At 42.4% G+C, this 27,902-nt stretch overlaps 1 protein-coding gene across 4 annotated transcripts in view; it reads right to left on the reverse strand.

The window, feature by feature from the left end:
• Window positions 1-10,355: 10,355 nt before the first annotated feature.
• The window catches only part of LOC134858790 (arginyl-tRNA--protein transferase 1), a 58,770-nt gene continuing 41,223 nt past the window's right edge, over window positions 10,356-27,902 (reverse strand). For all 4 annotated transcript variants that reach the window (XM_063874915.1, XM_063874916.1, XM_063874914.1 and 1 more), the window contains 2 exons: window positions 18,279-18,399; window positions 10,356-11,212 (listed from right to left, as the gene is read on the reverse strand). In XM_063874915.1, the coding sequence (XP_063730985.1) occupies window positions 11,034-11,212; window positions 18,279-18,399 (300 nt within the window). In that variant the 3' untranslated portion in view covers window positions 10,356-11,033. The remainder of the gene's footprint in view (window positions 11,213-18,278; window positions 18,400-27,902) is intronic.

Here is a 27,902-nt window from a genome sequence, read left to right on the forward strand (position 1 = left end):
CTACTGTTTAATTTCATACTGTGTGACTGCTGATATTCCAGTCTTACCTTGTTCCTAAAAGGATGCAGTTAGTAATGTTCTCCATATATCCATCTGTCCAGGTTTGCCATCAACCACAGTCCCATAGCTCACCCGTGCATTGAGGGCCATGGTGGGTTACCGCAGCTAGAGGAGGCCTGTTCCTGTCTCCAGACACGCATTTGTATGATTGAGAGTTGCCTTTGCAGGCCAGGAACTCAGCTCGCCGTGTCTGAAGCCAAGGAACGAGAGGAGAATTAGGAGGAAACTTATGGGGGGGACAGAGGAGGCTTTCTGTCAGAAGACGAGATAATCTGAAGAGGCAGCCCTCACTCTCACACAGGTTAATGCAGTGGAAAAACCACGGCAAAAAATGGATTTTGGAAGAGCAGCATCTGGTATTATCTTAAAAAGATAATGAATATGTCTTTCCCGGCAACTGAGAGTGAGTTTCTGTGTCTAGTTTGTGATGGTAATTTCCGTAGAGACGACAACCTGGTTCCAGTGTGGTGATCAGGGATAATACAGGTCATGCTTGACTGTCTGTCTTTGTCTGGGTGTATCTCACTCCATCTGTCTGTATATCCAATGACACCAATTACTATTGCCAATATTTTGAAGGAAGATTCAAAGATACAAAGGTTTATTGTCATATCATATACACAACTATGTGTAGTGTGTAATGAATGAAAAACTTGGGTCACAGGTTTCTTAACAATGCAATTATAAGACATAAAACAAATTAAAAAAACAACAATAATAAAAAATAGTGCAAGCTCCGGCATTAAGGAATCTTATGGCCTGAAGTCAATTTAATTGAATTTAAAACACAAACTCTTGCATACTTTCTGCTGATTTTAATTTTTTTGTTTGTATGTCTTGGTCCTGGATTCATAAAAGTTCCATTTTCTTACAACCACTTCTCAATTCTTTCAACCAGACATCCTCTCCCCCCTCCCTGCTTCTAGCTGCTGTATCCTGTGTGGTGAATCTGGCACCAGGCTTTTAGAGCTTTCCTGCACACAAGTTTTTGATTGAAGCGCTGAAGTTTCTTGGGTTTTCTACATGTGTGGCGTAGACCATCTTCTTCTCCACTCTGTTTACTGAACAGTAAAACCTGGAGGCCACAGACCGACGTGGGCTCACTGAGGCTCCTCGTTCCCACCAGAAAAGGAACCCATTTCATGAAGAATAATACTAATAATGTGACCAGGGCCGAAAACATTTCCTTTCCCGCAGCTCTGCAGATCAGGTTTAGTTATATTATTCTTCATATTACCGTATTGGCGACCGGAGTGCCTCATAAACGCTAACCCCAAATTATCTAGTGCTTTTTTAAATGGTGCACAAACTCACACGAACAGTAGACTTCTTCTTGACCACCAACAGGCTGAAAGATTTGCTCTATGCTGAATGTTGGGTTCTTTCAGGAGCTTGTATGTGAAAACAAACTTCCCTGAAGGGGAACAGATGACAAGGAATATAGACAAACAAAAAATAGAGAGCAAAGAGAGCTATGGGATGTTGATGGTAAGAGACGTTGTGTAAGTTAAGGGTTGAAGAAAGAGGGAGAAAGAGGGAGGAAAAGCCTGGTTTTCTTTTCCCCAACTCTGGATTCCTGGGTAATGACTGGGCTGTAATGGTACTGAGCCTCAATCCGCCAAATGAAACAAGAGGCCCAGCCAGCCCGATGATGTTTATTTCTCTCCATTTTTCATCTTTTCCTTTTTTCTATTTTGACATAAAAATCACATATACAGAATCTGCATTTCATTTGTACGACAGCCCACTGTTTTCTTCCCCTTTTTTCTCGTCTGCTACCCCCTACTTTTTTCTTGCACATTCAGCAGAGTCACTCCAGCCAAAGCAGGGATTTGTGGCCGGCGAAAACCGGCGGAGGGGATATTTTCTGAGAAATCCTCTCTGCCAACAACTTTCTTCACTGCGGCCTCATATGCTGACCTGAGCAAGCGTCCTTTGAATCATTGCTGAAAGACACTTTCCATGATTTCTTTGTAAAGCAGTGACCCAGAGTTGGTGGAACAATGTCAATGAAAAGAGTATTGACTGTTTTTTCTGCTGTTATGAAGGAATACTTGGTGAATCCTTGTTCATGCATCAGTAAAGTCAGCAGTAAACCTGCAGAGAGCACTTTAAGCCGGCACACTCACGCATATTCAACAGCCCGAGCCAGCAGCGTGGAACAGTTTGAAGTTATGTGAGAATGATCAGCTCTGCAAGTCGCTGATGGGCTTCCATCCAGCCACGGCCAAGGCGTTTGAATGAGAGCAGGCCAAGCTGCATGCCACAGGGGATTTCTAGGATCAGTGAATCTCTTCTATCTTGCAGCGAGCATGATATGTTGCCACGACCCTTATTTGGTTCGATTTATGGGCGCCATGCAGAGACCGCAAAGTCAAAACCCAGACATGAATTCTCCCCCTGCATATACTGTGTCCAGGCAAACCACATCAGCCCAAATATTTAATACAATTGTGGTTTTCATTGATGTATTGGCTGTTACCTGAACTCACAGCGCTTGACTTTTGAAATTGATTTGCATAGTTTCACATCATTCTCATGAATGCTTTTGAGGGCACTTTTGCAAGATTTACAAAAGCCTTTAATGCTTTCATTTTGTAGAAACTTATATAAAATAATAACATCTAAAAGTGTCAGTTGATTTTAAAGAGGACATATAATATCATTTTTCAGGATCATATTTGTATTCTGTGCTTCAACAGTGACATTTTTACCTGCTTTAAGGTTCAAAAGTGCTCTCAATGCCTCTTTTCACGTTCCAAGTTTCTGTTGTTCTGAAAGCATTTGCAACCTCAGTTTCAAGTTTAAGTCCTGACAGCAGCTGAATTGTGAGATAGTTTGAAGAGTTATTTAAAGGTTGAAAGATGAAAGCATAGGTCACTAGCGATCAACATGTGAAAACAGTCCAGGAAAAATGCCACTACACCTTTTTCCCACCAGTTGTTCCAACTTCATTTGAAACCACCCCAGTTTCACCAGCAGACACAACCTTTTCCACTGCAGTCCCGGGCCAGGCAGTTTGACGACCTGTGCCCTCTTTTTTGCCAGAAATAAAAACATTTGCTTAGTTAAGTGTTTCTGTAAATGGCCTAACATAGTCCCATGGGCTGTTGGGGAGTTCAGGTGGTGTGTTCCTGAGTGATGGACAGATGTCAGGTCTGTCATCTGATTTCTCAGAGAAAGACATCAGTTCCTCCTCCAGCATGATTCTTGGAAACATCCAAGTTAGCAGTGGCTGGCTGATGGTTCATCCTCCCAAACAAAACACTGGCCCGATGGCACGCAGCGCCTCCCCTCTGAACCCTCAGCTCCCCTGGCCCGTAGCCTTTATCAGTCCTGTACGGACATCTGACTGCACCAGTCGAGCTGAGACAAGACGCATGAAACATTTCTGACATTTCTCGAATGCGTGGCTAATCAGGAATGGCTTCTCATGTGTGGAGGATTCTCAAACTGGTGGGGGGGAAGGGGGGGTACTTATGAGGTAGTACACTTTCAGCAAATGATCTGCCAGTGATTTATACATTATATGGGCTGTTCACGTCAATATAGCTTAATGGAAATTATAAGTATGTAGGTAAGTCATGCTGTGAGGACATAACTCCAGGAACTCTGTGTTGTATTTCAAGTCTTTTGGTGTAAAAAATACCTCTTTAACCAATTTTAGTCAATTAAGAACATTCACTGTAAATCGTTGAAACCTGAACATACAAAACAATTGTTACTAGTGGAAAAAATTGCTTTTTAAGATATTATAGGCTACAAGGGGCAAGATTGGATCCTTTATAAGTTAGATTTAGGGCCAAATGCATTTAGAGCATTAAACGGGATGTGAGGAAAAGTGAGGTCGTGAGGTGCCTCTTGTGAAGGAAATTTTAAAATGTCTTGTTTTTTAAGATAATCATAGCGATTTCATAGGAATTTGCATGCAAAGTTACCGCAGCAAATGAATGTCGTATGCTTTACCATGACAACTCCATCAAGAAAACAACATTACCATCAAAGTGAAGAAGAACAGTCAACAGGAATCTGTTTTTCTGCTACGACTTCACTTTATGGAGTTTTGTAGCCTGCATAGGCCATACATATCATTGTTTTAGTAATGTTAATTATACAGACATTTTCTGTTCTCCTTCATGGGCCAGCTCCCCCTCAGAACCAGCAGGTTGCCGTGGCGATGCCAAGCCCTCCCCTTCACAAGCAACAACAGCAGCATTCAACAGGCGAAGATTTAGAGCTCTGCAAATATTGGCTGCACTGGCTTTCATGTCCGAATAAATGGTGGGTGTAGAAGTGTAGCAGGCGGTTGGTGTTGATCATGACTCTCACTTCTAACTGTTGTGGAAAATATATCTCCCATATCCAATAGTGTGGACAGAGACAGGGAAAGTTTTTCACTAGTGGAGTTAAATGAGATAGAGGCAGAGAGGCAGAGAGAGAGAGAGAGAGAGAGAGAGAGAGAGAGAGAGAGAGAGAGAGAGAGAGAGAGAGAGAGAGAGAGAGAGAGCAATCAAAAGAAGATTTACATTCCACTGTTAAGACAGCACACATATTGAGTGGTGGGTTGACTCCCACCACCGCCAGAAAGCACTACCCCATTCACCCTGACACATTAGTATTCTAATGCCAGTGGGAATATGTATGACTGCCTCCAGGAGAAAGAGATGCACAAGCCTGTGCCAGAGGAGCAGCGGAGAAGATAATGGAGGAGTAAACAGAAGAGAGACATTAATGTGGTAAAAACCTGTAGGGGGAGAGAAGCAGTAACACCATAGAGGGGGGGGGGGTCATATGATGACAATATTTATCTCCCTGCTGTCTTTGTCTGTGTCACCATGCCAACACAGCAGCGCTTTAACACCAGAGGGGCTCTCTTCTCATGCCTGTGCACCCGGGTTCACCTTTATAGTCACACAATGAATTGATAATGATGAATTAGTGAATAACTTATGTACTGCAAAGCCTGTTCCCGGTTATAGTTTAACCTCATCTGCTCAAATGCAAAATACCCCCGTTATAAGCTAAGGTCCTTTAAAGGCATAGGTACGGAAGAATTATCAGAATAATGTACTAAAATATGAGAGAAAAAGCACTTGTTCTTTACAAAACACTGGGCTTGACAGGGCGTTATTATCACTAACTAAATAAGTTAATGCATCAATATATAAGTAGTATTTTACTGCAGGAGTAGGTGGAGTTGGGGCTATTTTTAACTATTTTATATACAGTTAGTTTAGTCCGGTGGCTACCGGCTCAGGTTTCAGGGCTCTCGAAACGGTCACAACATAAATCTGAGGGGTCATGAGAGAAGAAAAAACAAAGTGCAAAGAAGTTTAAATACAGAATTGAAAGTGTGCTAAATGTCCTTTTTATTCTTTATTTTTCATATTGGGGAGTTTTTCATCTTTAAGCCTGAAGCAATTATTGCACTGAAACCATGTGAGTGTTAGAGGGGAAATGTCTCTTTTGGTAGAACTGCTAATAACTCTTAGACATCTGAAAATTGTAACTAAAGTAGCATAACAAAAAAGACATTAAAAAACTACTTAATTGAATGTGGAATTGCCCATTAAAAAGGTACAAATGATGTACAGTTTTGGCTGCAGTGTGCAAACCTCAGCCATTGGTCATCACAGAGCACAAAACCATCAATATAATTCTAATACGAATTAATATATTTCCCTTGTATCTTCTTATGTACTGTACATCATTTTGACAGTACATTAAATGAATTCTAACTATTTGCAAATACAGTAGCTACGCTTAACAGAGTTGGGTGTGACTCGTTACAAAAGTAACAGAGTTACAGTAACTTGCCCCTCACTGACGCTTAAATACTTTTCTGTTTACACAACAACCTGATGCTTTTGAATTTTTTCACCACGTCCCACATCGAGTTGGATCAAGCCCCATGTCAAAATGCATTTTCTACGGTCCCTTAATAACTCCAGCTAATCACTTTAGCATTGTCTCTGGGGGCACAATGCCTCCCCTCATGTCCTGTATCCTAGCGAGGGAGCTAGGGAGCGGTCTGGTGACGGTGTGTTGAATTTGGGTGACAGGGCCCCAGTGGGAGTGGGCGCCCCCCTGTCCCTCAGATAATCCCCAGTAGAAAGGGCCTGCATTTAGGGTGCGATACGCTTAATCCAAGGGGGCCTTGCTCACAAAGGAACCCAGCACTTCCTCTGGCCTGGGAGCTTCCGCTGGTCTGGGGGGCCTGGCGTGGGTGCCAGGGCAAACATGAGCCAATAATACACGGCTGCATCACAACAGACATACACTCAGACAGACACAGACCAAACCCGTGGACAGAGTTGTGAGCATAGGCGAATCAAAAAAATAAAAACTTGTAAATTCACTGTCCGGGGAGCCAATCATAACAAGCAGCCCACGCTCAACAAGTCAACACACACACACACACACACACACACACACACACACATACACACACACACACACACACACACACACACACACACACCGTGGGCAGAGGCTGTGTTTACACTCTGTCCCCGGGTACGATGAAACAAAGCTTGCGTGCACCGCAGAAAGATTAACCCAGTGAAGGACTGAAATAGAGAGGGATCAAACAGCTCAATGCCTACAGATAGTTTCATAAATGTACAAACAGGAAGACAGCGTCATGTAATGGCCCCTCAGATGGGGTCCCAGGTTACTCACGTACTAGATGTAATCAGGGGATGCTTGGGGATGAAGCATTTGCTTCAAATAAGGAATTGTGTTGTTGTAAGGGAAAATTGATATTAAAAAAAAACATGAAAATCTGCAATACTTTTCCTTTTCCTAAACACACTTTTCCCTCTTATTTACCACAAAAGCAAATAATATGAGGCACGTAGCATTTAGAGACATTTTCATAAACAGCTGAGGGATATTGTTCCATATTTCTCTGACATGATTACACACGAAAGTTTGGATTTGAGGTTTGGAAAAAGGGAAATACGTCAGGAATGGCGTCTCTTTTTCCTCATTTACAGACCTTCATATCCTTCCCATAGTATTTCACGCTGACACATCCTCTTTACTTTGCGAGTCCCCTGGCATTTTCACTTGGCTGCAATACATGTGTGGGGAAACCACTGTAGATATAACAGGGAATTGGGAATGTTTTGCTGGAGAAAGGACGGAGGTACGATTACTTCCACCATAAACAGTGCACAAACTTTATTAAATTAATCTGGCACTACCACATTCATTTACATTTAATCTGTCATTTTAATTTGTGTTTCAGTTGTTTCCTGCTTCACTCTTTTAAACTACAAAAGTGAATGCAGTAGAGTGCAGATCTCCACCACGTGTGTCTCTTTCAACCAAACAAGGAAGAGTTGAATCTTACCCGATTGTCCTAACCTGCCCCCGTACATTCAAGATGATGAAGATAGCGGAAACAGGGATTCTGTCTCAAATAAATTGTTACTTCATTCAGTTGATATTCAGATATCGTCTTTGGTATTAATCTGCAGGTGCTCCGGTTCAAAATGTGTCATAGTTGTCATAGTTTTCTAGCCAAGTCAAAGGCTAGAACCTGAGTTTTGCTACCAAAGCATTAAATTATGGTAAAAAACAAAACATATGAATCATCGTAAAACATGAAAATCCTCAGGCGAACCGTCATAAATGACCAGAAAGATAAGGCTGTCAGGTCTGAGATTAGCTGCGGACAGAGAGATAAACACATGCACACACACACAACCAATTACACACTCTCTCGAGAAGCCCTGGATGAGATAATAACAGTTTAACTGCTTTCATGTTGGTTGATAATGCTGCTGTTGGTTGATAATGCTGCTGTTTTTGTTTCTTTGCATTGACTTCTTTCACAAGCTCACAATGCAACAAGAGAGCAGTAAAACTAAAGTTGTAAATGATTTCTCTAAATACACTTCAACTGAACTCTTTTTTTCCCCCTCAAACTGACTCTTCTATTTCTTTGACCTTTACTGACATTTCAACATCTAAAGTATACAAATGTCAATTGCAACTCCAATATAGCGTGTCTCATTTAATTAAAATCTTAGGACATTTCTTACTTGTTTACAATGCTCACTTAAAATCGCACCTTTAGCTCTTGAGGTTATCTTACTACAGTGTCATACTCTCCTTTTCCAGCTTTTCGGCATTCCCTTTATTTTCCAATGTGACAAGCCCCCACCCATCTGGCACCAACACAGCCTAAAATAAACCATCGGGAGTGTTTAAACCATATCTGTGACTCAGGTCTGACATGAAAATAAAGCCCTCTCTGCAGGACCCTTTATTCTCTGAATGCTGACCCTTGGCTGAACGGTATTTCAGCAGCGGTGCATGGTCAGTACAGACCTCATACTTAATAAGAATTATGATCACTGACAAAATTATATATCAGCGTAATGTCGAAATGCTGCCATGCTGTGTCTCGCAGCATTATGGACTCATTATAAAACAGCCCGGCCGGTCCAGGCCACTTGTTTTGACAGAAAGAGGTCCACCACAGCACTGGCACATGTCCTTATTTGCGGCGTCCACCAAGACTAACTACCCTTGACAGTGCCAGGAGAGAGAGAGAGTGTGTGTGTGTGTGTGTGTGTGTGTGTGTGTGTGTGTGTGTGTGTGTGTGTGTGTGTGTGTGTGTGTGTGTGTGTGTGTGTGTGTGTGTGTGTGTGTGTGTGTGTGTGTGTGTGTGTGTGTGAGTGCACATTAAGTCCGAGGAGAAGCATGCCTAATGTGGGAGAGAAACAGTGAATCCAACATGGCCGCTAGCCAGCGTCAGTGTTCCCTTCTCGGAGAATTAGCCTGTCAATCTGTCCTAATTCCTGAGGACACAGGCTGCTCTTAAAACCCAGGTTGAGTTTAAACTGGAGAGACTGACTCTCTCAACTGTTTTCTCAAGATCGGGTGCAGACAGGCAGACCTGGCAGAATGGGTGGCAGGTCAGGCTGCATTGGAGAGCAAAGCTGCTGCACAAATACAAGGGCAGTCCAGGAAGGGTCAAGCTGACATTTAGAAGTCTGCTGTTACACTTCTCATTCAGTTAGTTCGATGAGTGGGTGTTTCTAGGTGAGCATCCAGAATAAGTTACTAACCGGTGTGGATTACAAAAAACGCAAAAGTTAATATCCTGCCTTCACTGTCCATGTACAAAGATTTCAGAGGAGTCGCACAACCAACACTACGAACATCTTTTGTAGTATAAAAAACGTTGTGTCACTACAATGACAAATAGGAAAACTACTGTTCAACCAATGTCCTAGCAGTTACTTTTGCATTGTAACCAATGTTGGTCAAGTAAACGCGATAATTCATAAAAAAACTAAAACTAATTTGATTACTATGAAGGCACGGTTTTAAAGTGGCATTTGTTTTGCTTAACGTGGTGTAGAATAATGTAAACACTATTTGTTTCAAATGCTTTTCCTAAAAGCCTGAATTTTATACAATGCAATTGTCTGCCACCTGATATGTCCCACAGGAAAGTGAAAGGGGCCTTCTCATGCATATTTTCAAGTTTCAAAATCGTATTGTGTGCCTCTACTGTGACATCTTAACATGCTTTAATGTTCAAAATGTGATTTAGTTTTCTTATACTGCCTGTGCTGCAGCAGCTCTTTTCACCCTTGTCTAAAACCGGTGCCAAGTATGTTCTGATTGGATAGGTTTAACTTTGTGATTTTAACCTTTGCAGACCATTTGCATGCACACCTATATAACACACTACAGGAAAGGGAAACCCCAAAGAGCCTAATATGGCCTCTTTAAAGTTCCAACACAAATGAAGTGCACCAACAGTTGTCAAACGAAACAAACATTTAGGTTTACATATACAATATCACACTATATTTCTAGTGTGTTAAGTCTGTAATCTGTTAAATAGGCTCCAGATCAGCCCTGCCAAACACTGGCTAAGCTGTACTGCGGTTGACACGGTTTGAGGGCGAGATGGATTCTGCGTTTGTGTTCTGCAGCTCGTATAGCCGACACCTGTTGGTTGGCCCGATTCACAAGTCTCAACTCAAGCACTCATGTCTGGGTGCGCATGTGTTTTGGGAGACATCAGCATACTACTGTATGTGTCACTAGAATTACCGCGTCATGGTGGTAAGCCTCCACAAAATAGTGAAGTTGCAGTTTACATAAATGTTAAATGGCCAAATAACCTATTTTGTCCAAGTGGATAAATTTCAACAAGTTCTCTCCAGCAATTTTGGAGAGATTGCACTCGCTGAAAAAACAATCCACAATCATTTAACTGGTGAATTCAGTGATGGTCCAAAATTGAAAACAACATAGTCCCAGCATGGAATAGACATCACTTTTATTTGGTTCAACAAAAAAAATGTTGTCGATATTAAAAGAAAAGCAAATAAAACATTAAATATTACACACAAAGAAACATTTAAAACTGTGAGTTCCAATGAAAAAAAATACTTACATTACATCCTTCAAAAAGAAGTTTGAGGACGTAATGTACACGAAGTAAAAACCACCTTCAAAAATCACTGAACATTCAAAAGAGAACATGCTCCTCAAGTGACAATGACATATAGCTGAACCTGGGTCAGCTCGGGGGAGAGCGGTCACCTGCGAATGACATCATCACCATCAGGGAAATCACTGCTTAAGCGTACAGGGCTGAGAATACAAAAAATAGTGATATCAAAACAACATCCAAGGGGTCAAATCAATCAGAAGGAAGGAGAAGAACTGAGATTTATTGATGAATATATATATATATATATATATTTTAAATGAATGTGAATGAGGCCGATGGTTGAATGGCTACATACATAGATAATTATTGGCTACTGCATTACTCCAGCCTGTGTAGAGCTTAGCGCTGTGAGACTACTGGAAGCAGAAAGCACTCTGACAGACAGCGAGGAGACACACAGACGTACATAAACAAAACACACAGATTGCTTGAAGGTGTGCATTCACATATAATTTAAAGGTGCAGAGGTGTGACTTTGTGTGATTTAGGAGCGGTATAGTAAGATCCTCTCGGCGGAGTCCTGGCCGACCAAGCCTCCGTACTGCTGCACCTCCTCTTCGTCACTGGAGCCTTTACGTTTACGGGAGTAGGCGGCGTAGGGCATCACGGCCCGTCTGTATAGCACCAGAAGTCTGCCCACGTCCTTCAGCACCCGGGGATCTCCTGAATCACACACATGAGAATGTAATTTAGAGCAGTGCGCAAAACACTGTCCTTATTTTCCTCTTATTAGTTAACCTCTTAAATCATTTGGCAAGGATTCACTATTATTCCAAGAAACTGTTGGAGAAGTAGAAAGCTTTTTCTTCCCCCCCAAGGCTCTAATTCCCCTATGCCCTAAACCTGGAGCCACGGTGAGTTAGTTGGCCCTTGTTTACGGGGTCTTGCCCCCCCCCCCCGCTGGCCTGCCAAACTCAGTGTTTCATTAGGTCCTGTGTCGTACACTGCCAGGTCCCATCAGACCAGTGGAAACGCTGCTAATCTCAGAAGTGTGCGTGTTCAGCAGCTAACAATGGACCTCTGGAGAGTCAGAGGGAAAAATGGGTAAAGAAGAAAGTATGATGCCCCCTCACTTCGACACTATAACCGCTGCCTCCAGGAGTGAGAGGTTGAGCCAAGCTGCCAATGTCTGGCGCCAGGAGGACATGCAAGGGGTAGCACAGCGGGGTGCATTAACTAGAGCTAATACAACGTGAAAAAGATATATACAGCATTTTGTTTGTGAATGTAAATGGTTCCCACTGTGAGCTCTGATCATCTCCCATTCCAGTCAGAATTGAGGAGTCTTTCATTTTCTGTCAGTCACTAGAACATCTGTCATTCTTAGTGCCCTTTTATAAAGCTTTTATCTCTCTCCTTAGCTATTAGCGAAGCCTCCTCTGAGCATGCGGCTGTTACAACAATTGAAAAATGCCTACGATTTTACATTCATACCATGCCTTCTGAGAAGTAAAACCCCATATTTTGTTCAATCCGTCTGCTACTCTGGCGCAATCCTGGTCTGGCCTTGCTAAGAGAAAGCAGATGAGAATCAATTTCAGGCCAGGCAGTGGATCGGACCTGCTTGCCAGGCCCATGGCGACACATCAGTCGAACAGAAGCGAGTTAGATTTGGTATTAATAGAGCTCAGGGGCCTCCCACTCGCCACTACTGCTCCCCATGACAACACCCATGTGGCTCGCAGCTGACCAACCAGGTGGTACGAGTGATGTAAGTGCCCATATTTCGGCCTAATTCCTAAAATATTCACCAAAGTGCTGCTAAATCCCACCTGATCACCTATTAAACTGGGATAACAGGAAAATGCTGAAAAACTGTGATGTAATGCCGCAAACAAAAGGTCTTTCTCTTATGCCAGATGTTAAAAGAATCCCTGGTTTACAAAGCAATTTTGACTATTTATGGGCTGGATGTGATCAGAAAACCTACTTTGCTGCTGTAATCGGTTAAAAATGTTTCATTGATCATAGAAAACACTTGACATGCGTTGAAAGGCAGTTTTGTTACAGAGAAACATCTGAGAAGCCATCAGCGGAAACCGGAAAAGGGTAGTGATTCTCTAAAAATACTTTAGCAGATGATGGGATGAACGATCACATCTATCAAGGGCTAACTTTAACCAATCAGATCAACAGAGCCAGTTAGTGAATCAAACTCCTTCAAAACTAGTTGGGAGAGGAGCGAAAAAATGTAAAATGTTCAGTTCCATTCAATGCTCTTCTTTTGATAAAGTAATACTACAATTTATAACTGATGTGGCATCTACCTCCTTTCGAGGCATTAGTGATGTTTTAAAGAGGACATATTATGCACATTTTCAGGCTCATCTGTGTCTTTTGTGCCTCTACTGAGACATGTTTAGTCTATCATAAACAATGTGTGATTTTATACTTTGCAGACCATTAATATGCACAGAAATTGTTGGAAAACCGCAACAAGTATAATAGGCCCCTTTAAAAAACAGCCACATCTGTGTGAAGTTGCAAAACCCACAACACACACAGTACTTCCTCACAGGACACAAATGCATCACTTAAAGCCTGACAAGACCGATTGTCTTGTCATATTGTGCTCTCGTTATACTGGCAGTATTCAGCTGCAGTGCAAGGTAAAATCAGGACAGCAGCACCAAGGGAGACTAAATGAAAAATATCTAATAATCTGATGTGTTTAGGTAGATGTACAGTAAGTGAATTTCCCAACCAGTCATGTATCACTATAGCATCTGACTCAAGCACAGGCAGTACCTGAAAGGGAAGCCAGAGGAAATAGGAGAGCTGGGAATAAACATAAAGCCCAGAAGCTCCTCGCTCTCCCAACCAGCAATATCCATAAAATATATTCATACTTTAACTTTTTTCTTTTTTTCAAACTATCCTGCGGATTCATATTTTATTTATTAGCCTCATTTCCCAGCACAGTAATGCCCTAACCACTGTGTCTCAAAAAACTGCTGAGTTACCCAATTGAAACATGTTTGATATAAACTTTTATATTAAGAAAATCCGCAGTGCGAGTTTTACCATACAGGGGGGAATGGCTTTGAAAGATGAAGAATGTTTCACATAGGGTTAATTTTGGTCCGTGAAGAATGAATGCACCCTGATGGGATGAAAATATTTAAACTTTCGATACTAATAACTTAAGCTGGCTTCAGCGTTGTCCCTCTTAGCTCTATGTGCCTCCTCATGTTCTTTCTCAGTGTAACAGCCCACTTACAGAACAGTTGCGCAAAGGTACACTTGTCCACTCGAACATGACACCGCTCTGAAGCACCACTGTCCCCTCGCAGAGCAGGATGGATAGCAGCTTTAAGATGCTCTATTAACCCCAACAGTAATACTAAGCAGAAGGCCCTATCTCCCTCTCTTACTCAATCCAAACATCCGCTGCTCACATAAACATCTTTCATTGCTTCTCCTCTCACTCCGTCCTCCAGCAGTGCCCCCCCCCCTCCTCACTCTGAGCAGCTCCAGACCCTGTTCCCGCCAGGCCCACCGGACGTTCAGTGACACGCCGCTCTGAGGTCACAGCTCCTCTGGGTCGGGGGTTCAAGGGTCGGGGGGAAGAGGAGTGGTGAGGGTCGGAAAGGGAGTGAGTGGGTCAGAGCAGAGGCTTCAGGCTTTGACACCTCGCCACGCTCCTCTCTATCTTCCCACCCGTTCCAACTTTCAAATCGTTGCTTAAACACTGGACGGCACTCAAAAGCAGGCCATCAGGGTTATGACCACTTCCTATGACCCAATGTTTCAGATCTAAAACAGGGCTCAGGTTTGAAAGGAGAAAGGCCAAAATGGTGGTGTAGGGTAGTGAGTATTAAGACTGCTCTTTGACCGGAAGACCTGGGTTCAAGCCCTTCTGTTAGACCGCATCCGTCCTGCTGACCCTGAAGCTCTGAAGATGACCATAGATTTTGAAGTCCAAGAGTGTTCTCCTGGATTGAAAAGGATATAAATATTATGATAAAATGAATGAAAGGTTCCTACCCTGTGGTAAAAGTGCAGCATATCCGAGGGAAGGGCTGCAACTAAGTATTATTTCATTGTTGGTTAATTTGTTGTTTGTATTCTCGAATAATCGTTTGGTCTATGAATGTCAGAAATAGTGAAACAAGGTCCATTACGTTCTCTCAAAATCTAAGAAAATGACTTTTAAAGTACTGTTTTGTCAGAGCATACAGAAATGTTCAGTTTAATATGATCTACCAGGGTATGTTTCTAGAGAAATATAGTATGAGGGCGCTAACATCTCAAAATTATGCCATCTGACGGTCTATTTCACACGATTTTCATTTTTTAGTAACTACACAGTTTTTGAGGAACAGAAACATTGTTTTCTGGCATCACTTTTACATTTTACGGGGAAAATTGGCCTTTTTGTATATGGGAGCGCATGCCCAAAGTAAGAGGCTGCAGCGCTACTGTTAGCCGGTTTAGACAAAACCCTGATACAAAATAGAGAAAAGTAAGAATTCATAACATTTGAGAGGCTGAAAACTGCAATTTCTGCTTGAAAACTGCTTTGCCGTATCAATGATCCGGTAAGTTGACCATTATCTCGATCTGTCCATCAAGTAATCATTATAGCTCTTATCAAAGGGGAAATTGAAACTCTCTTCTGCATCGTAACTCAAGCGACCTAAAGGAGTAAAATGGTTCTTCTATCCACTAGCGAGTCAGACCTAAGAGCAGAAAGTAAAGCAAAGTGGCCCTGACAAGTGAGACACTATATGGAAGTATATACTGTAAAATGTAGAAATATAGTGGAACATCTCCCCACCCCAATGTTTTGGGTTCACATTTCATGGCTGAAAGCACAGATACTGTATAACCCGGAGGCATTATTAGAGGTGAGTGTGTGTATTATATAAGACATGAGAGAGAAAGATATATTTCATTCAACATGTGTGTATGTGAATCTTTGTGTGCGTGTAGTTTAGCGCCTGCTGGACATACTCAAGGTCCAGGGGGAGAGTACTTGTGTCACACATTCTGCGTGTGTTTATCCTGCTCAGCGGGCAATGCCCCTACTTCTTCCTCCGCCAAGCAAACACTAGATTATGAGTGTGTGAGAGATAACACATATGTGGTGTGTAGGATGTGAGTGTGTCTTTGTGTGTGTACATACTGTATGTACATTTGTTAGAGGTCTAAATGAGGCCCCGGGGCCCTCGATGTGTCAGCGTGTAATCAATGCTAGCCTGCAGCTTCGGACAGAGTTGTGTAAACTTTAGATTGGCTGTCTTTACACACCTCATTAGGACAGCTCTGTAACCCGGTCACACTGACATCAGAAATCACACCCCACCCCCCCCGCCCTTTTTTACACCTAGCTTTATATATATATATATATATACACATACACAGGAACTCACCGTGTCCTATACATGTTTTATACCCAAAACTTTTTCTTGTAACTTTTAGCATTATTGATGCAAATTTCCAGGTGCTATCTTTGACAATCAGCCTTAAGGTGATTGGTATTAATAATATATTCTGTTAAATGTTTAACAGAACAGAAACAGAGTCAATAGGAGATTAGAGTAGACTTCTTGAAAGCATAGAGAACAGGCCATAATTCAAAACATCAAAAAAAAGTTGTATCTTTTAAGTTACTCCCTTACAGTTAATCCAGTTGGGACTTCCCCGGGAATTAAACACAGATTGCAACATGTCTTTATTTATACCACACATTAGTATAAAGCCAATAAAGACTAGCCATCAATGTGCCATGCTGCTAACCTGAGTCTGCATGCTGACCTGGTGACTGACTGACAGTGGCTGTATTCCTGGGGGAGACACAAGCCTCCACACAGCCACTACAGTCTGGCACCACACAGCTTTGGCAGCAGGCCTGAGAGCTAGCCGTCCAGACAGCCAGCACTGAAATGTAATGACACCGTGCTTGGACAGCTTAGCCTGAAATAATGTCCAGACCGGTCCAAGATCAACAGTCCACGCAGGAATGGAGGCACCGCAAGAACCACAGACACACAATCACGCTTTGGCCACAGTAAAAAAAAAAGCTAACCTTGTCCTCAGTCATTTGTCTAGGGATTAGATCGACAAGAAAGGGTTGACCCACCACGGCCTATTTTGAAAATGACCAGCCTTAGAGTGGCCTTTTCTCTCCTGGGTGTGGAGCTTTCACCATCACTTGAGTCAACAAGAAAGTGAGCCAGGATATAAAAATAAAAGATTTGCTTTGGACAAGTGTTAAGATTTGCTTCCTTTAAAAAAAAAGAACGGATGAGAGGAAAAGGGCATCCGTGCCAGTTTTCTTTGAAGTTCATCATATTTATCTTTCTGCATGGCATCCAGTCCAAGTATGACCTCACTACAACATCCCTGTCAGTCCATCTTCTATTTCTGTCTCTTCTAGTGCCAGCACACAAGTACCAGCCTTCCTCCCTTTCTTTTTCTATCTCTATAAAACCATTTGCCATGTTTCTACTATTCCCTCATATCCTTCATCCATCAATTCTGCCTGATAAATCTTATTCTTATCTTCTCGTATCTTCTATGACTTATTCCTATCCATCAGTGTCTCCATAAGATGAATAAGGAAGAGTAAGGAGGATAGGTCCAGCCCCTGTACACTCAACCCATCAGGCACGGGAAATATTAACAGTTAATGTGTAGGTAGTAGTGAGAAATAACTAGCTTTTTTATTCATGCGGAGGGATCTTATGATTGATCACTTTTTTTGTTTAGGATTGATTGAGTTGATTCTCCTTCGCAAAAGAACTCTTGAGGTTAGACTTGCTCCATCTGTGGTGGAAAAAATAAAATTTGTTCCTTAATAAAATGTAATGTTTTTCAGCCATTTTGAGAGTTCATTAATACAGTGATGATTATTGGGATAATATCATGAATCCTAATTATTTTGGCCAGGATAATCGTGAGATGAAAGATGAAATATCTACTATGTATATGCTTGAACCCAGGCACATGTAATTCCTATAACACAGTATTGGTCAAATAAATCTTATTTTCCTGAAGTTGAGCACTGTCATACCCATTAGACTGTCAGTTCATAAGGTGTAAGAATATCTGCTCAGCGTGCAGAGCATAAGTGGCAATTATTGAATTTGTGTTTATGTGGGAGCTGCAGGAATTTTACTGCATATTTTCCTAAAAACAGCCAAGAGCACAAACAAGCCGAACCAACACTGGAAAGTTGGCAGAGAGAGATATTACAAATTAGGAAAAATAAAATCTATCAGTCTTTTTTGGCATATGCACCTTTGCAATAACTCTTCAAAACTCTTCTTTCAAAACTGTCAAACTCACTTACACTCTGCTTAACACTCTCGCTGGCCTCCATCTCTCAGCCAGGCGATGGGCGTCTGCCAGTCTACCTTCTGCATGTGGTTTATTATTGCTAATATCACTATTCAAATAATGGCAACAAGGTCCTTTGGCTCCTTCTCTGAACATGCTGAAGGATCATGTGGAGACAAGACTGAGCTGCTGGCCCTCCGTTCTGCCCCTGAACAGTGGCTGCACACTGCCTTGGAGCAAGCCCACAAGTTCTCAACACACCATCACAGTGAAACCAGATCAGATGTTAACACATGGTTCAAGGGTTCATCCAGAAGAGCGTGTACAAAGAACTGGACGATCCAAAACCAAGCTTACATTGGCAGGGCAGTATGTTAGAAAAATGCAGTTTTCTGTTTAAAAACATTCAATAAGGAAGAATAGTATGAGTGTTGGGATGTTGTACCTGCATCAGGATCCCGGTTGAAACGAGCATAGCGGGAGTTCTCTAGCATGGGTACGCACTGCTCTATCGGTACCCAGGTGTAGGTTTCTGGGCACAGGAGGTCTGAAGGCCGGTACTGCCCCTGGGGAACGGAAAAGCGACAAAGACAGAGGGTTATGCCTACTGCTAAAACTATTCATAGCTGTTTGATTAAATAAAAAGCAAATGTCTAAAATCTTGAAAATTGACCTCTGTTTATAACAGCTTCTCAGAGGCATAAAGGAAGCAGTTTTTCGGTTGCGGTTTGTCATTCAAAGTTGTGTACAGTGTTCGCCAGGAAGTGAAACTCATCCCCATTTTGGAACAAGCTTTCCTCTTGGTGTTTTTTTTCCCAAATATATATATGCATATGTTCCGTTGCAGAGCCCGCTATTTTCGTAGTTTCCTGTTGGATGCTTTTTTATAATGTGGCTCTCGGTTGACATGTTTTATGAGGTAGATGCCCATAAATCTCCCAAACACAGCAAAAAATGGAAATAAAGACAGAAGGCAGGGTCTCTGCAGATGCGGACCCTGCCATACACTTCTAGAGGGTCATATGTGATGATGATATGTCAATTTTTTCATACAAATTTATTTTTTTGGGGGGGGAAATCCTACTTATTCAACTGCCAGGATGAGCATACATATTTTTTTTCCCCCCATAACTTAATTCCTGTAAGCAAGATATCACCTTGGTTCTTGAAAATTGTTACCTTTTTTTTCAGAATTTTGAATGTAAAGGTACCGGCAGTTAAATGTATATTGAAAACGATCCTTTTTTTTGCGCAGCCCTAGCGACAGCACTTTCACACCCCGCTTGTGACCCTTCAGGGTTAAAGGTTTGACAAGTTGTAAACTGACCTCAGGGTCAGGACCAGGGTTGAGACCTGGTCCAAGCTGCACTCTGTTAAAGTTCTTTGTTTGAGTCATGCTTCTCGGTGTCAGCAGTGTTATGTTGTCCGCGATACTGAGCAGGAAATGTAAACACACCAGCGTATTGTAGTGTGTGTTTGTGAAATGGGTACAAGTCTGTATTTGACCTAACATTTTGGATGGAAAAGTAAACCAAGCTGAACAGAAACAGCTGCGGGGCAGAGCGAAAAATTAGTGAGGGGTTGAATGAACAGAAAGGGAGGAGGAAGAGAAAGAGACTCCATTATCAGAGACCTGTGTTCCATCACACGGCACCACCAAACAAACACAAACAGCAGAGATAGCTCTGTAAACAAGCAGGCGCCTGCAACGGGCCCGCTGCACGATCTCAACGCACACAATAATATTTATCCAGTTTGAAAACATTAAACTGTAGGACAAAGACTCCAAAATCTCTTCAACACATTTTTTTCCTTTTACATAACTGAGGTCAAAGAGTGGTGGGCGATTACACTCAGAACAAAAAGAGAAAAAACACGGATGTCATTACCAACTCAAAATAAGCACGACAAAGGAAATACCATCTCTGGCGCTCTGACCACGACCCATCTGTCAGTACGCCTATATGGAAAATATGCTGCCTGTTTTTACATGCAGGATGGGATGCCATGAGAATAAACTAGGCTGCTTTGTGGCTCTGAGAAATGAAAAACAATCATTTTGGGGATACACTGATCACAGGAAGGAGTACAGGACTAAACTACAATTCAAACAGTCACACAGGCCAAAACCGAGGTACAGGACAGTGTGACTGGAATTCAGAACGAGACAAACGACACCAACATGTTGTAAAGCAATATTTTATGTGTTTTGAAATGGTTTATATGAGGTACACAGGAAAGGAGTCTTTGGGCGGGAGCAGCAGCAGCAAAATGCTTTTCTTTCAAAAAAAAAAAAAAGGCCAAACTACAAAATTAAAAATCGACAGACACCCTCTTTTCAAACGTTAACATACCAAAAATTGTATCAATACAGTAAATACCAGATGCGTATACCACAATTCCAAGATTCTCAATTTAACAACACAGCAAAACAACTAAAAGACAACAATCAATCACATATTCAACATGCACTTTTTTTGTAGGACTTTAAACAGATCATAATCCCCCCTCTGACATCTTTTGCTTAGATTTCGCCAAATCTACATTTCACAAGTTCACAAAGAACTTCATGAAAATGTTTTAATTTACCCTCACCCAACACACATTTTTTCATTGAGTAGAAAGCGCCTTAATGCAACTGTATTGAACTTCCATTCACCAGCTGCGAATAGCAATCAGCTTAAAGCTGATGTTACCTAGCTTCCCTTCTGTCCATTTCAACACAGATTTGTTGTTAACAATGCTACATTATCAAGTAAAAAAATAAGGCTACATGAATAATGAGTTGAACGGCTTCCCAAACAAATGTTTTCTATCCTTCCTATTATGGTACTGCAGTAAAAAAAAGTACCCTATTGTAAGTATTGGTTCTTTTGACATCCCTTAAATCATATATAACCATCTTTTGTATGCTCTTGCGCCTGGTATGCTTTAGCCAAACTCCATTGTAAAATGACTGTTTTCGTGCTGCAGTACATTCCTTTTCTTCTGTCCCGCTGTTAGTTTCTCGAACTTTGGGAGTGCCGACCACCATCAACTGTAGGAAATGCACTCACTATGGATCCTTATACAAACCCCTTCAAAACATCCGAACTATCCCTTTAAGTGCTTCTGCTAACAGATGGATGGTGCTGGAATGCTATGCATCTGTAGTAGCGATGGACACACACATTGATTGGATGCTCTCCATGTCCCAACAACCTACAGCCTTCTGCAACTGTCAGCGCAGACAGCCTGACACTCTCACACTCTACCTCACCTCTATAGACTCCTTCAACAGCAGAGGGACACACCTTTACATGCAGAACACACCTGCTCCAGGGCAGAGACACAATGACACACATATTTATCCCTATGGGTTTGCACCCTGACATTGCACTTCAACCCCACCCAGAAGCATATTGGGATGGGAGAGGTAGCTAGAACGTAAAGAGGAAGGCATGTAGAAGATGAACACAAACATACAATGGCACACTCTTTGGGTGTGATACCAAATTTGTGTTTGCACTTTGTATCAGTGTGCATTTGTGAAAGAAAAACAGTGGTTTCCTGATTTCTGAAGGCCTCTATTTTGCATTTACATTCTAAAATGATATATCCAGTCCTTCAACAGAGAGATACTTCTTTCTAACCAACTTGAGAGACATGGTCTAGTCATGGCACAAGGACAATTCCTCAATTCTTCCCCTGAAAAGAAGAAAGGATGAAGAGTGTGAGAGGACACTGCTATTAGTGGTCTGGACAGGGGACAGAGAAAAGAAGAAAGAAAGATCTGTCAGCTTTCTTTTCTTTATTGGCCTGAAAGTGTAGACTCAACTCACCACTGTCAGTCTTTATCTTCCCTCTTATTTTCTTTCTTCCCCAGGTTGGCTTGAAAGGCCCTGTAATTCACAGCTACCCCTTTGGCTCTCCTTCAGCCAAATGTTTTCTGCCTTTACTCACAATAACCCTCACGATATCTCACAGTTACTTATAGCAACAGAAGGAGCAGTAACAGTTTCCTGAACTGACATTGTCTAGAGAGAAGACTGCAGGGAGTAAAATCCCACAAATCTATGTTCCAGGAAGAGGTAGGTACTGCATGTGAAAGTTACGCGATATGTTTTTCTTTTTAGGTTATTGACCAGGATGTTGTGTTTCCAGATGAAGAACATATTCTTTTGGTTTAGTCCTTCTCTCTTCCCCCCGTTTCGAGTAGCCCAAAGCCTCCCCCATGAACCCATCCGTCACCATCCCTCAATCTTTCCCTCCTCTCTGCGCTCGCAAGTTCGGACGGATATGGAGGTGACGCCGATGACTGACAATCTTTGAAAGGCTCGTTTAGCGAGGCGGTAAGCGAGATGGGGGATGAAAAAAAACAAGTGGAGAAAGAGGGAAACGTGTATAAACTTTGGCGGGTAGACTTGGCCGCCGTCATAGGTGTGATAAATGAGAGGGAGATAGGACGGAGACTGGGAAGGACGAGAGAAAATTAGGTGCAGATGGGTAACGGGACATTCGTTGGATGGAACTGATAGGAGCAATCTGAGTGCCAGCATGGAGGGGCCCGCCAATGTTGGAAGCTTTGGAGGAAAAGAGGGGCTTGGAAAAAAGGGGGAGAAGAGCTAAATAGATAGAGGGGTGACATGGGTATAATAGCAATAAAACTAAATGGAGAGACATACATTTTAAACTATTGTTTGTAGTGTGTTAAAGGGTACAACAAACAATGTTACGGAAGTAAAGAAAGGAGTCAAATGGAGGCAATTAAGGCAGGGGGGGATTGTGTGTAGACAACCTTGGGATTTAAGCTTTTGCAGACCATTTACATGCACAAAAACCTATATAACACACTACAGGAGAGGGAAACCCCAAAAAGCACAATAGGGTCTATTTCACATTCAAAGGTTGACGCTCTTCTAAAGTGCCAGTTTCCCAAAGAACTGAACTTTATTGTGACGGGGGGAAATTACACAACCTCATTTGAATAATGAGCCGCTCCAGAGTAAACATTACACAACTTCAATCATCACAAGTAAATAAACACATAACTCCACCGGGCTTGTCAGGCAGTTGCACAATACTCCAGATCTATTATAACTCCACAGCTCCCTCTGTGACACAGCATCGCTCATTCTTTTCAGGCCACACAGACTCTACACACACATACAGATAGCAGGGGGCCGGCTGTCACGAGTGAACTTTATTACCAAGTCAACGACTCTAACGAATAGCTGTCACCTTGTTCCTCTCCTTCATTGTGCACCCTTTCCCTTCTCTAGTTTTCTCACACACCTAAAAAAAAAAAAAAAAAGAGCGATGCTGCAGACCTGTACCTATGATTTATTAGAAAACCAATTAATCAGACACATAAATCCAATGCCTCGCTGCGGCCGGTGAATCCTTGTGAAAACCTACACCGCTTTTGCATTCTGCTCCTTTTCTTCCTCCTTGCATGAGTATGAGTTTGGTATGTGAAGGGTTGAGACAGCTTTCATCATCTCAGAGACTACCAGCTACAAGTGGCTTTCACATCTGCAGGTTGTCCAAAATGGAGGACGGGTAAGAAAACTAATTAACAATTCTGACTTAATTACCTGTTAACTAGTTCATTAAAATCTATATTTAATACAGTAAAAGTGTGTCAGTCCAGGCTAAATCTGAGCCAATCTTCAGGAGCTTCTCGTAACAACAACATTGGTTTGTTTGGAGCAAATGCATGGATAAATGCAGCCGTGAGTTTGGCTTTGACAGAGCAGTTCATGGCATTTAATGCTACATTTTTCTCTGGTTTCTGCTTTTCATATGCAATGGTTTGCTGTTTTTCTGTTTTGTAGCATTGTAAATTAAATATTGTTTAGTTTTGGAATATTGGTCATACAGTATACATTTGCTTGTGCTTTGGTAAATTGTGTTGACCTTACAATATTTTGTCAATACAGTGACGATTAATCAGTACATTTAGAAATATAGGAAAGTCAAATGAGCAAAGGGAGAATCACTTTAAATCACTAAATAAAATGTGTTATTTTCCTGATTTTACAACTTTATGTGTTATAAAGGGAGTTATTATCACATGTTGCATCATAGAGAGGCTTTGTGAGGATGAGGTCATTCATTGCTTGACTGTATTAAATCTGTGTCATGGCTCCAAGTTTTCCCCTTTCAGGCTTGCTGGAGGACAGACCACAAGACAGTAGGTGTACCCGGTGTCCTATAGTAAAAGGGTTCCTCTGCCTCCATCTGCCTCACTTTACACCCACATCTGCTGCTGATTTCCTGCTCACATCTCCAGTTGGGTTTTCACCCACCCTACCCCTAGCTTAGGTGTCCCTTTATGTGCACAAGTCAGGCACTGTGAATGCAGTCTGAATGAGCCTATTCTTGTTAACAGTATCGCTGCAGCTCAACAGGAAAGAGCAGTAAGTTATACAGTATTCTGCCGGACAACTGAACACCTACTCCAGTATGAGACAGAGTGGCTCCATGTTGGGCTGTGTGTGGGATAGATGAGGTCACAAATGTTAGACTTTGCTCTGTTTGCTTCTGCTGAAAGATATCCAAAAATAACATGCAACACAAAAAGGAGCCTGTTTTAAAATATAGGAGGTTGAACAAAATGGTGAATGGGATATTATGTCAGGATTAAGAATTTGTGAATCACTCTTGGCAGGACAAGGACATTTGACCCAAACAGACAAATACGGGCACATTTGTGGTCTCCCTGCAGTATGTTATTCAGCTGGTTGTCACTCAGGACCAGCCTGAATTTGGAGGGTGTACAAAGGGGCCTAGTGTGACCTGGAGCCGAAGAAGGTCTAACCTAGGCTGGCCTGTGCCAACACTCTGACCCAGGGTCAGATTCAGCCGATCTTCATCAAAAAACAATAAACAGAGGCCCTGATCCCTACATCCGTACTCTCTCTCCAACATACAGCCCTCACAATGCATCCTAAGACTGTTGAAACGCATACATTCTGCCCAGACAAGGAGGCTCGGCCAGGGGGCCTCTAGCTGCTGATGGACACACGTAAACAGCGCAGCTCACACAAACACACACGCAGCTAGACAAATAACACTAAAAAACCAAGCAAGCTGGGCAGAAGGGACAGCGTCAATGAAAGACATGTCCAAACAAGGAACAGACCTCAGAGACGCACTTTCACCACTGTCGGAGACAAATATATATGTGTGTGTGTGTGTGTGTGTGTGTGTGTGTCGAGGTCTCTGAGTGCCCTGAACATGTCTGGGGTCTGCGTTTGGGGAGATTTACACTAACTGCTGCTGTTTAAACACTCCGGGCCCACCGAGGCCTTTTTACCCTACTCAACACATTACCACAGGACGACCTTCAAATAAAGCATCCAAGCTGGTAAGTCTCCCCCTTGGGCCCCTAGACAATTCCCTCCACCCTCCTCACTCTGAGCACTCCCCTGCCTGGTTATGCGTCACGGCTCCACGGATGACAGGTTAATGAGGAGAAAATATTTTTACAGGATCGCATTTCGAAGGCACCCTGAGAACCGACGGCAGAGCTTTTATGGGCATCAGCTCACAGACTGGGCACTTTTATCTCTTTATCTCTTCTTGGTCTTTACGGGCAAAGGCGAGCTGTTACGCCTGTGTGACACAGACCGCAGATTACCGACTTGCAGTCAGAGACACAGCTCCCCTAATCTTGGGTCTTAAAGCCCCACCTCAAACATCTAACTGCAAGGCCCTCCACCCACACTCTGAATAAGTGCGTTTATGAGAGCAGCTCATTCTGTCCAGTAGTGCTTATCAAAGATCTGAAAGCATTCCCTTGCCAAAAAGAAACCAGGCGTTTCAGACAAAGTGGCGCAGCTGCAGCGGGTTTGAAAATAAATAGTGGGGAAGTTAATGGCAAGGCAAACACCTCAGGCTGGCAGCTAGAGGGCTCTGGATCTGCTCAGCGTGACACCATCTCCAAACTCTCATTTTCACCCATGTGACCTTCACACCTTCTCCTCACTCTTACCCTCCTGCCACCCCCGATTCCGTCCTTCCACACACAGTAAGACTCAATCGTCTGACCCGACTCCTTGAACTCTGCTACTTCTGACCATCACCCTGTCATCGCTCCACCTAGGGGGTACCAAGCGGTGACTGCCCCCAGTCTGCGCTGTAGCCTGTTAATGATTTGTTAAAAACACAACTGTGGCAGGGCTCATGAAAAAAAAAAGAGATGATGAGGCATAAAAGAGAAGAGAAATTATCAAAAACTTTAAACAAATGTTTCTGCTGAGAGGTGCACTGTTGGTGGTCTCCTGTCGAGCTAAATCAAACAGAACTGTTTCTGTCAGAAAGGCTCCAATTTAAGAGAGGGGGAAGGGAACTGGAAGGCAGCAAAAAGGGGGTATGCTTTAGCTTATACATTTTACAAAGAGGGTTAAAATGAGCCTGGTTGAGTTTGATCTTATTTTGATGGTGCGAGGATTGTTGGAGGGTAATGCTAGTTACAAAAAATACCTTCTAAAGACCACTGAATTTAATCTGAGGAAGAAAAACTCAAAGCAGAAAAGAAAGGGGGAAAAAGAAAGTAAACAGAGGAGGCCAGCCATAATCAGCCCCCACCACAGTACATTTATATCACCTCTATTCAAGCCGTCATGACTTACTGCTTCTTAATACATAGATATGAAAACACACTGAACAATATCAATCCTGCCTGCTAGCTTAGTAATAACAATTGGCTAAATGAACAAGCTGTGATGTCATATTTAATCTCTGAATGAAATCTGTTAAAAGTTAGTTCAGTCCGACCCCTTCTCTCACTATCAATCTTTCATCCTGACCCGCATGGTGGCTGGTTTCCTTTAAAGTTGCTGAAAGACAAATGGAAACAAAAAAAAGGAGGGACATAAGGAGGAAAAGGGGGTGGCTGTACAGTGCCTGAACCTGTGGGGCATGTGAAGCGTAAACTGAGTTCCACACAAACACTGCTATGAAACAGCTATAAACTTTATGCAGAGATTTTTTTTAAAAAACGAAGAAAAAGAAAATGGCCCTCAAACTAAAAATAAAAGCATTTGTGTATTACACAGTATGCAGGGATGGGGGCCTCTAGATGACTCAAACTCACTCACTGTCACTCTCGATCTACCCAGCTGTACAACAATGACACACAGAATGTGAGGTCACACACGTACACATAACACACTGTCTGAATGGGCCCCTTGAGTGAAAATAACATGCAGGCAGGCTCCTGATAGCTGTGGCTGGGAGCCTTTTAGCATGTCTAAACCTGCCATTGCTGCCTGAAGAGGGGAGTTAAAAAGGAAGGGATTCACTAAATTATTATACACTGCAGGTTTTGGATAGCTCTGCAAATATTCAGAATATTTATTTTTCATTTTTGGTGCAAAGCAATTCAGGGTTGATGTGATTGAAGTCAAATGAAATCAGTGGGAATAGAAGAGAGACTTTAAAGGGGCCTTTTTATGCTAATTTTCAGGTTCATATTTGTATTTTGTGTCTCTACTGACATGTTTCCATACTTTAATATATAAAAAACTCTTTATTCTTTTCATACTGCCTGTGATGCAGCACCTCTTTTCACCCTCCGTCTGAAACCAGAGCCTAATCTGCTCTGTTGTGATTGGTCAACCGCTTAGAGATGTCGTCCAACCCCTAATCCTATCTGGCACAATATTTTGGGGCAAAAATGTTTTAAAGTGATGTCATTTTGTTGGGGAAGTACACAAAGTACTACCATCAAGGCGTTTCAGGCAGGGGGGGGGGGAGTGTGTGGTGGATAAACTCCCTCTTTGCAGTCCATTTACATGCATACAAACCTATAAAACACAATACAGAAAAAGGGAAAACCCCCCAAAAAGCATAATAGGCCCCCTTTAAGTATTGATCAGTATGCCAAAGCCTCTCTGTGTGCAGGTCCGGTGTTCCTGCCGGGAGGTCATTTGTCATGTTTAATTGATGTCATAAGAACTAAGCTCATGCAGCAGGTGACAGAAAAGCCTGCAGGCACACAATGATTAAGGTAAACATTAGCACAGCAGCAAGTGACTGAAACCAACATCACATTTTTTCACATCCCGACACTCTCCTCCCC

Source organism: Eleginops maclovinus, chromosome 22 (genome assembly GCF_036324505.1).
Source record: "Eleginops maclovinus isolate JMC-PN-2008 ecotype Puerto Natales chromosome 22, JC_Emac_rtc_rv5, whole genome shotgun sequence".
NCBI lineage: Eukaryota > Metazoa > Chordata > Actinopteri > Perciformes > Eleginopidae > Eleginops > Eleginops maclovinus.